The sequence below is a fragment of the Hyposmocoma kahamanoa genome, unplaced genomic scaffold, assembly GCF_003589595.1.
Source record: "Hyposmocoma kahamanoa isolate Upper Pololo Valley unplaced genomic scaffold, ASM358959v1 232, whole genome shotgun sequence".
Taxonomy (NCBI): domain Eukaryota; kingdom Metazoa; phylum Arthropoda; class Insecta; order Lepidoptera; family Cosmopterigidae; genus Hyposmocoma; species Hyposmocoma kahamanoa.
The window spans coordinates 4,216,669-4,229,276 of NW_020653750.1; the positions used below are offsets into that span (position 1 = coordinate 4,216,669).

At 37.1% G+C, this 12,608-nt stretch overlaps 1 protein-coding gene across 3 annotated transcripts in view; it reads left to right on the forward strand.

The window, feature by feature from the left end:
* The window catches only part of LOC113228568 (Fanconi anemia group I protein homolog), a 29,191-nt gene extending 17,159 nt beyond the window's left edge, over positions 1 to 12,032 (forward strand). The window contains exons 17-26 of one of the 3 annotated variants that reach the window (XR_003310321.1): positions 655 to 828; positions 1,925 to 2,052; positions 3,073 to 3,266; positions 4,637 to 4,792; positions 4,991 to 5,192; positions 5,857 to 6,046; positions 7,488 to 7,680; positions 10,780 to 10,888; positions 11,531 to 11,732; positions 11,992 to 12,032. Coding sequence is in view for 2 of the 3 variants with exons in the window: in XM_026461918.1 (XP_026317703.1) it covers positions 655 to 828; positions 1,925 to 2,052; positions 3,073 to 3,266; positions 4,637 to 4,792; positions 4,991 to 5,192; positions 5,857 to 6,046; positions 7,488 to 7,680; positions 10,780 to 10,888; positions 11,531 to 11,649 (1,465 nt within the window). In the remaining variant the exon portion in view is untranslated. Of the gene's footprint in view, positions 1 to 654; positions 829 to 1,924; positions 2,053 to 3,072; positions 3,267 to 4,636; positions 4,793 to 4,990; positions 5,193 to 5,856; positions 6,047 to 7,487; positions 7,681 to 10,779; positions 10,889 to 11,530; positions 11,918 to 11,991 lie in introns of those variants that run through there. The other 2 variants (XM_026461918.1, XM_026461919.1) reach the window with 2 other exon arrangements.
* The last annotated feature ends 576 nt before the right edge of the window (positions 12,033 to 12,608 follow it).

Below are 12,608 nucleotides of genomic sequence, written 5' to 3' on the forward strand. Positions count from 1 at the left end.
GACTGCTATGATATAATATTGCAAAATTTTGCATGTCAGAAATGGCGCAATACGCTTGTACTTATGAGACCAAGTATTATGCACTTTTACTATCACCAATACCGTGTTTGATTGCAAGTAAACCATTTTCATGTCTTTTCATTTCATTACCAATTCGCGCTAAATACCTGACAACGCTGTCTTGTTTTGAGATTAGCAGTCCTCTAGACTGACGGTTACCATTCCGGATTGCCCTGCAGAGGTAGGTCTCGGGTTCGATTCCTGAACCGGGAGAAATTTTTGTATGGCCTACATTTATTGCTCTCGTGAGTTTGGGTGTAATTTGTGGTTGTTTATATATGTGGCCATGTCACACGCCATATAAGGTTTCCTAGTGCGGGGCTATCTGTATATACGTGTTGATTTATTGATCCATGCTGTTTATTACTAAAGAAGTATTCCTAACATCGCGGATGTGTCTGCGATGAGATGTAAGATCTCAAGTCTCCAGTGCACAGTATAGCGCTGAGTCTCTTTATCTTTCAATTCGAAACTCAGCAGTGCTGCTTCGCGGTTGAGGTAGGTAGGCCTATGGTACCCAGACAGGAACCGCACAGACAGTGAACCTTATCCAGTTTTCATTAATAAATTTGCTATTTGTTATGTAAACTATAGTGAGAATGTATCCTGGTGTACAACGGAGCAACGCAATCAACTGAGATCACGTCGCGATTTCCACCAGTGGGCGTTGCGGTGCATTATGAACGCGTTTACAGAAAATGTTGATAATAAAACAATTCGGCAAGTTTCCAGTATTGCTGCCGTGCTTTACGCACGGTGTATTTGCAGGTAAGATATATTTATAATTTTTTATGAAAATTGACGAACTAATTACTGTTCCTAAAGATGATTATTGAAATGCCATTAACGTATTTTCACATATTTAATTTGTAAATTAGAACATTTGATATTATATGATTATATCAAATGTTCTATTCTATCATTTGATATTATTTGATATGGTGTATACATATATGTATATGTGTAAGGAATATTGTTACGTAACCTAATAATTATTAGGTGCATGAATTCACTATTACCATTACAAAATAGTGAATTAATGCAGCAATAAAATTACTAAAGTAACAGTTTGGCCACTCTAACTTCATCGAAATCGAATGCCGAGTTACTCAGTATCACAAACTAATGCGATTAAACAGTTAGATTATCTTACTGAATTGTGAATGCAAATCAACTGGCATTCGGTTGTTTTATAGTATGAGAAGACAAGTATGGTAATTCCATACAAACGCATTGCGTAGCGTCGGTCTTCACACGCGCCATTGATTATAAGAATTGAAGCGGTTGCTCGGGGTTTTATAAATTAATAGTCAGAGTGCCTCATATTTAGAATTCTTCAGCATTGCGTTTCCATTTCTAATTGTATTCCATAATCAAGGTACTAATCCGCGATGCTGGTATAAAAATATCAACACGTAAGTACCTACAGCACTCAAAGGTTATTTCAATATAGCACGAGAATACTGTGAACATGTTTTGTTTTCAAATTTCGTCCACAACTTGTAGGTACAACTAAAATAATAATGTAACAACCCTACGCTCCGAGCAAAGTGTACACATTTACACGCCGAAAAGACTGGAGTCGCCTAACTTGCTCTTTTTATACTATGGTCATTGATTTCATGTTTGTAGCGCTAATTCGCAACGATTCCAATTAGAGAAAGATAAAGTAGGCAAACAAAAGAGACTATATCAGAGTTTTCTTGTATTTATTCGGTCAACGATAACATCGCATCGTAAGGAACCTGAAGCATCACAAAAATATTCGAGTGTAACCTGCATTGGACCAGTGTAGCTTGGCTAAGTATGCAATTGAAACATAATTCAAACGTTTATGGTTATTTTAACATATTTTGTGTTTCAGATTTCAAGACATGTGTGACTTCGACGATCAGACTGCTTTGGGCTGCATCGAAGTTTTCAAAGAATGCCTGACATTACTATTTTCGCCATCGTTTTCCTTGAAGTTAGAGAGCTTTTTACCTGTCGTTAGTAAGTATACTGAATGAATTGTAAATTGTGAAATCAATGACCTGTGCCAAGTTTTAGCAGCAGTAGAGCTCCTTGTAAAAGAGTTCGTCCAGAGAAGTACTTTCACCTTACCTATTTCTGCCCCCAAGCAGTAACCTATTTCTTCCCCCAAGCAGTAATGTGACTATTACTGCGTTTCGTTTTTGAAGGATAACGGTGCTGGTGAAATTGCAGGCACATGGGACTTTTCGACTTATGTCTCAGGGTGGCGGGCGCCGTGGTAGTGCCCCTCAGATCTTTGCGATTTAAATCTCTGAGCGGCACTGTAATTGGACAGGCGTATTTACCACCAAGCACACGACTAGTTAGTCCCGTCACTTGATATCATAAAAAAAAGCCATGTGCTAATTAGCCGCCTAATCAAGTTATTCTCATTTGTTTACTAATGTTTTGTCTCCCAACAAATGAGGAGAAAATCCAGATTTATCAGTCATCGACATTATTTACTTATTTTATTTATTTATAATTCAGACAACTTCGTAGGTCCACAATTGTGTTAGTAACTCTTAGCTTACGTTGGTAATTAATAATTATTAACAATGATTTCGTCCTTTGAATGAGTTTCCACATCAAAGGACAACAATCAAATTTCTTAGATATCATTTTCAAGATGCTGTTACTGCTGCCCCACACTCTGTCTATAAGCGAGTTCGTTTTTTTGCGTAATACTGCGTTGAAATTGTCTGTGCGTGCCCCATCGAACATGCTCGAGGCACTACAGAATCGCGGCAGCCGCAACAGCACCCTGAAGCCGTTGTTATATTGGATTATGATATTATTAAGTAAAACAGTACCACAAATATTTTTACATGCAGTTACTGTGTATGGAAATAGGGGTGAGACGATCTAGTCTTGCGCTTACTGCCACCTCTACGATAGTTACCCTTATTCGCCTTAGGACAGATTCGCTTTACGACAGATTATAACTACACAATAACTAATATAGTTCAAGAAATGATTCCGTTCATGTTTTATCGACAGCAGACATGTCGGATGCAACACCCGCAGCATGCGTAGCGGCGATTCTTGAACAAATATGTTCAGCGTTAACCCAAGTCGAGGCTGAGAGTGACGTGGAAGAAAGGGACACAGTTGTGAAGAAACTGATCTCCGCACTTGTGAATACTGCCAGCGTTTTGCTAGAAGCTCCTGTTCATTCTGCAGAAACCATGAATGTAAGTAGCTTATAACTCCTCGTCTCACTACCAAACTTATATTAATTTGTTATAGCCCTTTTGACTCAAATTTCGCGCTGTAATAAACAAATTAGACGTCGTGCTTGTCAATACAGCTAGTTTATCTTAGATGCGCTCGATAATTCCAATCTGATTAATGTAGTAATTCACTTGAAGAGAGACTTGTTTATTTATCTACGTTTTTAGGTCCAACTTTGATCCACACTTGCTGTCCAGCCGTTAACAGCTACAATTTTAGACAATGTACACAGGCACATTTAAAATCAGTTTCTTGTCTTGTCACCAAAGTTCTGAAAAGATAATTGCAACATTCAAATTTAGTTCTTAGGTTTTCACGATTATTACACGTAGGAATTGAAACTAAGTTGGATAAACCCCAGGGCTTTGCAAAAGAAGACCGTTTTCTACCCAGGATGCTGCGAGATGCATAGACTTTAAAAAAACTCCTATTTTCAACAAGAAAGATGGTTGCTCCGTACCATCAATTTGGGATACAGTATTTCATCTGATGAAAAATCTCGAGCAGACATAAGACTGCTGTACTAATTAATATGTTTTAATTATTTTATTTCCCATTATTAATTAATTATAAATTTTATTATTATAATTGTAAAAATAAATAAATTTATAAAACATAATTATGTAGCGTAAATTGGAATGTTGTTTGGAAAATTTAAAAATAAGGCATTTACATTTTTATTGAATGTAATATGTTCCACCACCGTGATATTCAATTATTTTTTATGAAATTACTCCACTAGTTATAATTATTAATACAAAGATCGAACCCTTAGAAACAATTCCTTCGATCCGGCCGGATTCGTAACGACGTCTCCTAGCAAACCGTGCTAGACGTATGACACTAAGCCACGGAACGAACCGGCGGATTTTACGAATTTTTGTATGTGCTTGTTGTCGGACCTTTGTATTTGATTTTCAACGATTTTTTAACCGTAGCGGCATCTATGAGAAATCTATTAAAGTATTTCGTCACTCAGGTAACCTTTCCAGCTAATTGAATGTCAGATTGTTTCACCACCATGATATTCAATTCTTTTTTGCGAAATTACTCCACTAGTTTATGATTATTAATACAAAGATCGAAGAAGACTTAGTAATTATAGTGAAAAAATATAATAAAAATAGGGTGGATTGCATTAATATTAGACATAACTAGTTGACGACTTTACCATGTCAGTCAGCCGTTATCATGGGGTCTGTAAAGGGCCCGAAACGTTGGTCTGTTTGAAAGAACAAATATACCCGATTTAGATCCGAAAAAATGGTTTTATTTCCTACATTCAAATGATTAATATCCAAAAATAAATCGATAAACTTCTTTGTACCAGGTAATAGTGAAACTGGAAGACTACGTCCGCACCAGCAAGCAAGACTGTCTGTTGCTGATTCACTCGTTGTTGACTTCCGCCGGTCGAGAACAGCATGAGGCTCAACTTATTGAAGATTTGTTGCTGAAGCTAGGCTCAGCGCTCGGCAAGATTGATGTGAGCACACTCAAAAGCAAACAGCTTTTACTTTAGACACCATTTTTACTTTCTCAATTTGTGAAAGAAAAACAACTGTATCACACAGAATATTCAGCCTAATCGATCAACATATTTAATGTTTTCACGGTTTTAGCCTTTTCAGTCGCTTCCCATAGTAAAAGTGTTTGAATTTAGTATTACGTACGTTTGTTACAGGAAGAAGACACGACAGCAGGAAGAGATGATCCAAATACTTTCCCAGCCATAGACGCGCGATCAGGGCACACAGTGCTGAATTACATTTGTGCACATCTTAATAATAGACACAAGTGTACAGAGCATTTATTATATCGCGCTAGGGACCTAACAGCAGCGATGAACAACGCTGTACTTGGAAATGAACAGCGAATAGATAGAGGTAAGCATGTGCAGCTGATGTACAAAGATCACTTAAAAAAGGGAATAAAATCATAATCGCCATCCAGTGTAAGTGGGCTTGCTACTGTACAAATATCACTTAAAAAGGAGAATAAATCCATAACCGCCGTTCTGGGTAAGTGGGTTTGTCTTGCTTTCTTAGTGTGATACGTAACAGAAAACTACCCAATAACGAACGTTCATTTTAAAATAATTGCAATGAACTGCTCAAGTGCTAAGAAGGCCTCGTTGCTGCTGGATAGCTAAGATAAGGCCCGAGATCATCATCTACGCTTACATATTTATGAGATTTTTAATGGGGAGGACTGTATTTAAAACATATTTACTTTATTGAATATTATGATATGTTTACTGTCAACTGCCTCTGTGGCCGAACAACAACTTCTTGAATCTGATTGGATTCGAATCTGTTGTCACAGCGTCGACAGCGTCTGTTGCCACAGCGGAGGCACAGTCCACCCAGATCGACCACGAATTGCAGGTCAATTGGTAAGAGCGGTGGCACCAGACGCTGGTTCGAGTCCAGTCAGATCGAAAGAATTTTTCTTTGTTGTTCGATCTTTGTATCCATTATAATGATAATTATTTCAAATTATATTTAGAGGAATCAATTAAAAACTCACATATAAATGTATTTCTTACAGAACTGAAAGAACTATACAAGTCGATAGTCATCGAGTTGTGTCAAGTGACAATATGGACGACGAGAGCTGCGAAGCTGCGGTGCACCGTGGGCGCTGGCAGCGATCGCGTCTTGACAGCTTGTGTGCGACTCTACGCGCTACTCTCCGCCTTTACCAGGCAGCTGGATCCCGCCACGGCACGGCTCATATTGTAAGGCTTCTACAGTGTTAAATCCTCAACATTGACATTAGAACTTTAGGTCAGATCCACCAGTAGCCACGTCTATATTTGGGCCACCACAAGTACTGTCCTATCATGTTCTGTGGGGACACGTAAACTGTGTGTTGCAGTAAGGCCGCATCTCACAAACTGTTTGATCATTCGCCTCGCAATTTATACCAGTGTATAAAATGTGTACGCCTGAAAATATATTATGTAATGTATACAGGGTTATTTTTAAAATACACAACAACCTTATGTCACCATATTACTAACATCATAAATGACAACTTTTGTTCCGTGACTGTACAAAACATAATACATTTACCAAAAATAAACTTTTTAGTTTTTGTTGTAGTCGGTCACTTTTTAGATCTGTATTTGATAGAATAAATTCACGTGCAAGCGTCCTCCGTGACGACTCCCATCCCGGTCCTGCAGAAAGTTGTTACCGTTGAGTGCGATCTATTTAAATCTATTTATTTTAGTATGAAAGTAATATCTGACGAATTATTAAAAGTCGTAGAACAAAGGTTGTTGTTTATGATGTTAGTAATATAGTCCTGGGAGGTTGTTAGTATTCTAAAAATAACCCTGAACATGCTACTGAAAATATGCGTGATATTTGATTGAAAATTGAAAATTTAAACCTTAAAAATGTAAGTACGTCCAGCGATAATTATTATTTTGTAGTTTTGATATTTAAATGTGAGGATTGCAATAGACGATTAAATAGATTACTCGATAAGTAATCTGCATTCGCTCTTAATAGAAATTTTGTTTAGTATATCGTCTGTTTAAAGGTAAAACCACATAAGTGACATTTCTACAAAAAGTATATATAGCAATGGTACGAAAATCACTATCTTTCTGCAGGTGAAACTCATTTTTTGCTATTTATACTTGCCTAAAAGTAAGGCCACTCCGCCATTGGTATTTATTAATCTGAATTCGGACATTGTTAACTTTTTCTTCGAAAGTTATTGAAAATATTAGAAATGTCAATATATTGATTAACTTCACAAATGACACATAATTTATCTCATGAACGTCATAAACGTTATCAGCCAGTGCATTAGAGAAAGAGATAAAAAGATACAATTGCATATGTTTATTAACCATTGAGAGTATACTAGCTCGATAATAAATTCTTAAACGATAAGTTATCCCAACATTACGGTGGTGTCGTCAACAAATGCTTATTGTTAACGACACCCCAGGGGTGTCGTTTTGGGGGTGTCGTTAACAATGAATGAACTCAATAAGTGGTTTTATCTGCAGAAAGATGGTGATTTTCTTACAACAGGTACATAATTTGGAGATTTTTTGTGGATTTGTTTAATGTCACTTATGTGGTTTTACCTTTAAGCAGACGATATGACCTGTTGCATTGTGTTAATTTGTATGTATTGTCTTTATTTTTTATTCTCAGTTTCGAACGCCTACTAAAACTATGTGGCAAGAAACTATCAGCAGTGACTGACAACTTAATTACGTATCTAGAAGCATCGCAGCAACAGCAGAGCGCTAATAAAGTTCTGCGAGAGACTAAGCTAATCCCAAGACTTGTTTTGGAGGCGGAATTGTTTAGCAAACACGTTATACTCCTGGCTACCAAGGGCAAGGTAAAGATAACAATTTAGATAAAATATTTTTTTTAAAGGGCCGATACGCTAGCGCAAACACAGGCATAGAAGAATTAAGACTCGCAAGGCATTTACAATATGAAATATACTATAGCCATAGGAAATAAAACTATTTTTCCGGATTTCAATCGCGTATATTTGTTTTTTCAAACAAACCGACGTTTCGGGCCCTTTACCATAGGTAGGTCCCATGGTCACGGTTGACTGAGGTGGTACAGTCTTCAACCAGTTATGTCTAATATTAATGCAAACCACCCTATTTTTCCACTATAGTTACAATAGTTATTAATTAAATACCTTATTTTTAATTTTACAAAGAAAACATTCCAATTTACGCTATTATTTTATTGAATGAATTTTTATTAAGTTTAATTTATTATTAATTATTAATAGAAATTAGAATAAACTAAAACATATTAATTAGTACTGCAGTCTTATGTCTGTTTGGGATTTTTCATTAGAGGAAATACTGGATCCCAAACTGGTGGTACGGAGAAACCATCTTCCCTGTTGAAATTAGGATGTTTTTTAATTTCAATGGCCTCTCGCAGCATCCTGGGCAGATAACGGACTTCTTTTGCAAGGACCTGGGGTTTGTCAAACTTCATTGAATGTGTAGGTTTATCCATGACATGCTCGCAAACAGCAGACTTGTTTACGCGACGGTGTTTGACATCAGCTATATGTTCTTTGACGCGGGTACAAATACCTCGCTTTGTTTGTCCAATATAAGAGAGACCGCACTCACAGTCAAGCTTGTAAACTCCTGCATCCTGTAAGGGGATGTTACATTTCACGTGTCTCAGGAACTGAGAAATCTTCCTCAGGGGCTTGAAATAGGTCTTGATAGATGCACGCCTGAATCCTCTTCCGATCTTGTCTGTGCACGCCTGAGGACTCTTCCGATCTTGTCTGTAACACCTCTCACGTAAGGTAACATGGCAGGTCTTCGCTCGACTGTTGGTGGTTTCACACGGGGCCTGCGGCATTGGCGTGGAATCTTCAACTTATTCGCATGTAGGACTTGCTTTATATGCTGAAGTTCCCCTGTCAAATGATTACTGTCGCAGACACCATGTGCTCTCTGAAACAAAGATTTGCCCACCTTAGCTAACTGGCTAGGATGGTGATGGGAATTACCATTGAGATACCTATCTGTATGGGTCTTCTTTCGAAATACATTATGGCCCAAGGCGTTATTAGGATTTCTTTTAATTAAAACATTTAAGAAAGCTAAAGTACCACAATTCTCTTGTTCCATAGTAAATTGGATCTTAGTACTAAAATAATTAAGATGGTCCAAGAAAGAAGGTGTGCTATCTTTAGGTAATATTGTGAAAGTATCATTAACGTACCGTTTGAAAATCTTCGGCCTAGCTGGGGGGCCATGAGTAAAACTCGCTCCTCGAAGTCTTCCATGAAAATATCGGCAACAACGGGAGATACCGGGGAGCCCATCGCTATACCGTCAATTTGTAGGTAGGATTCATTATTCCACAATAGATAGCCTGATGTTAGGCAGTGTTCTAATAATTCTGCATATTCAATGGACATATGTTCCCTCAGCTTTCTACGTACAATTTCAATGCAGTCTTTTACTGGTAGGTCTGGTAGGTAAACAGCGACTGAACATCAAAACTGACCATGGTGTCATCATCAGTTAACCGTAGATCTTTGATTACACTGATGAAATGGTATGAATCCTTTACATGTGTAGAAGTGTTCCCTTTCAATGGTGAGAGTACCTTTGCCATGTGTTGACCCAGTTTGTAGGTTGGTGTGTCAATCTGGCTAACTATGGGACGGAGTGGGGTGTCAACCTTATGTATTTTTGGTAACCCATACAGTTTTGGTGGTTTTACGCAGCAGTGTACAAACTCACTTTCATCAAGTTTCAGCGTATCGGAGTGCTTAGATATTAAGTTAGTTGTTGTTTTTAATATCTTGGTGGTAGGGTCTTTCTTCACCTTTTTATACGTGCTTCCATCCGATAGTAAGTCAGTTATTTTGCTGTTATAATCTGACGTATTCATGACCACAGTTGCGTTATCTTTATCTGCACGGAGGATGACTAATTCAGGATCTTCGCGGAAGTCATCCTATTATTATTAGACATAACTGGTTTCAGACTGTACAACCTCAGTCAACCGTGACCACGGGACCTGTAAAGGGCCCGAAACGTCGGTTTGTTTGAAAAAACAAATATACGCGATTTAAATCCGGAAAAATAGTTTCATTTCCTTTAGGTACTATTTTTTGGGAATATTGCTTTCTTGAAAGTGCATCACGTTCTTCTAAATCCAATGTGGCGCGGCGGGAGAGTAACGCTCTGCGGCCGGACCACAAAAGTAGTCAAATACATATTTCGTAAACTATTGAGGTACTATTTATTTTGTTACGTCTAGAAAAGTAGACTTTAGGTACTAATTTTTGGAAATATTGCTTTCTAGAAAGTGTATCACGTTCTTCTAAATCCAAGTAATGCTCTGCGGCCGGACCACAAAAGTAGTTAAATATTTCGTAAAGTATTGAGGTACTATTTATTTTGTTGTATGTCTGGGAAAGTAGACTTTAGGTACTAATTATTTTGTACTACTGCATCAGAGTACTTAGAGGTGGTTCGGCCACAGAGGATCACACATTTTGCTTTATGGTGGATATTTTGTTCAATAAGTGTTACTCAAACTTTTTTAAATTCAATATTTAAAAAAAAAAAACGGCTGTTTGACAGAGGTTACTCTATTGCTGACCAGTGCGTGTTCCAGAATACTAAGCTAGGAAAAATGGATTTCTCTATTTTACTCAGGTGGGTCGGTCTGTTACATATTTGTATTTGGTAGTTGACTCAGGTGGGTCGGTCTGTCCCATATTTGTAGTATTGTGGTCTGAAGCCTTTCAAGGAACATGAGTCTCGGTACCGGTCTGAGCTCCGAGTTTCTTCGAAATTCTAATTGATGTCCGTGCTGCATGCCCGAATACAATTATATTTCTATCGTGGCAGCTACACTACGGGGATAGTTAAATAAAAAAAAAACCTTGAAACAATTATAATCGATTACATAATGACTTTGTCCTCAGTTCAACTACCAACAATATCTATCCCTGGGCACTGCACGCGATTTCCGCATCAAAGCACCAGTGTTGCAAGAGGCTTTACAGGCAAGACAACGGGAGGAGAGAGACAATGGTCGGTCATATCTGGAATTAGTTGAATACTTAGTGATTATTTATTTAAGGTTGCTGCAAGTATCAAACTATGTATGTATCCAACAGCAAAGGTCGGATCCTCACAAAATCGACGAATGTCGAGCCTAGTTTGGTCTACGGTCCAAACCATTCCCTAGAGGAAACCATACGCATCAGTGGAACGTATATGAGTTGATAGAGTAACAGGATTAGTCACAAATATTTCTAGCTATTGTGGTAGTGGATATAATTCGAATGAATAAGACATACAGGCCCGTGCTGAGGACCAAACTCGTTACGTGCATTCACATCACAAACTACTTACTATACACTGCGTTAAGTGTCTCCTCTAAAGAGAGGAATTTAGTTTGCAGAAACATTATTTAAAAGTAATATGTTTTAATTATAATGCTGTCTTATCAATGCATTACTCGAAAGAACATTTTAACTAAATGGAACACTTAATGGAACTTTATGCAATTAAGGGTATGATGCAAGCCCGTGGGAATCAAAACTCCTTGAAATGCAATGAAGTGAGCCTCGTTATCAATATTCGCAAAGATTTTTTATTTTTTGTAATCAATATTCGCAAAGATTTTTTATTTTTTGTAATTAATGTTACCACAAAGTTATTTTGTTCTAGACGAGCAAGTTGATATACACGATGCGGAGACGACCATCCTATCTCCACTACCGAGCGACAACGAGAACGAAGGAAGCGATGAAGATACTACACAAAGGAAACGAAGAAGAGTCTCCTAATCTTTGTATATGTCATTTCATTGTGTAACCTTTAACACAATTTTACACACAAATAAAATAAACTACAAGTACAACATAAATAGGTATTAGTCTTTCTTATATATTATTTGAGAATAAAATTTTTGTTCCCATAGAAAACTCTCAGTGCTCGATATTTACCTTAAAACAACTAAGGTGAAATATGATCATGCAAATATGATCTTGTTATGTTATTATTAGGATGATTCTCTATATTTTCACAATAGTAATATTTGACTTCTCATATAATAAATTCAGGAAATATTCTGCTAACGTAGTTTTCAGAGATACCACTCAAATGCTAATAAATAACAGTGGTTCCAGGTACAAATAGGGCATTACGATCCTTTTGTCGTAGAGCGAGCGAAATTATGGAAAACTATATGCGGCGCTAGCTGGAACAGAGTCGCCAATTTGTGGGGAATTTGGAATGTACAATATACGTGTATATTTTACCTCGCCGTTTCTCGCAGTTCCAATTTTAATTAAATGAAAATATCTATACAAATTAAATTTTGTTTTAATTATGAAACTGACCAAAACACACGACAGTTAAAAAAAATTTGAAAAACACGATTATTAGTAGTTGGCAAAATCGTGCTTGACACATAAACACTTGTCATTTGTGTATTTATACCTTGTCATTTGTGTATGTATTTATTTGTGTTGGTTCAAGTGCTCCTTTATAAGTCATATTTTTGTTGGAGGAGTTATATATCAACTGCGTAGGTAAATTAAGTCGATTCGAAAAGACGGCGAGAGCCGGCTTGTGTATAAATGAAATTACAAATTTTTCAAAAACTTATTGGTGAAATAATAATTTCAATGAGAACTTCGATGTAGGTAACTTCCGTTTATTCCCATTAGTTCCATGTAATTTTAAACTATTTTTACATCTGACTTCTGAGTTCTCTTTCAACTAATTTCGTCATTTGACAATA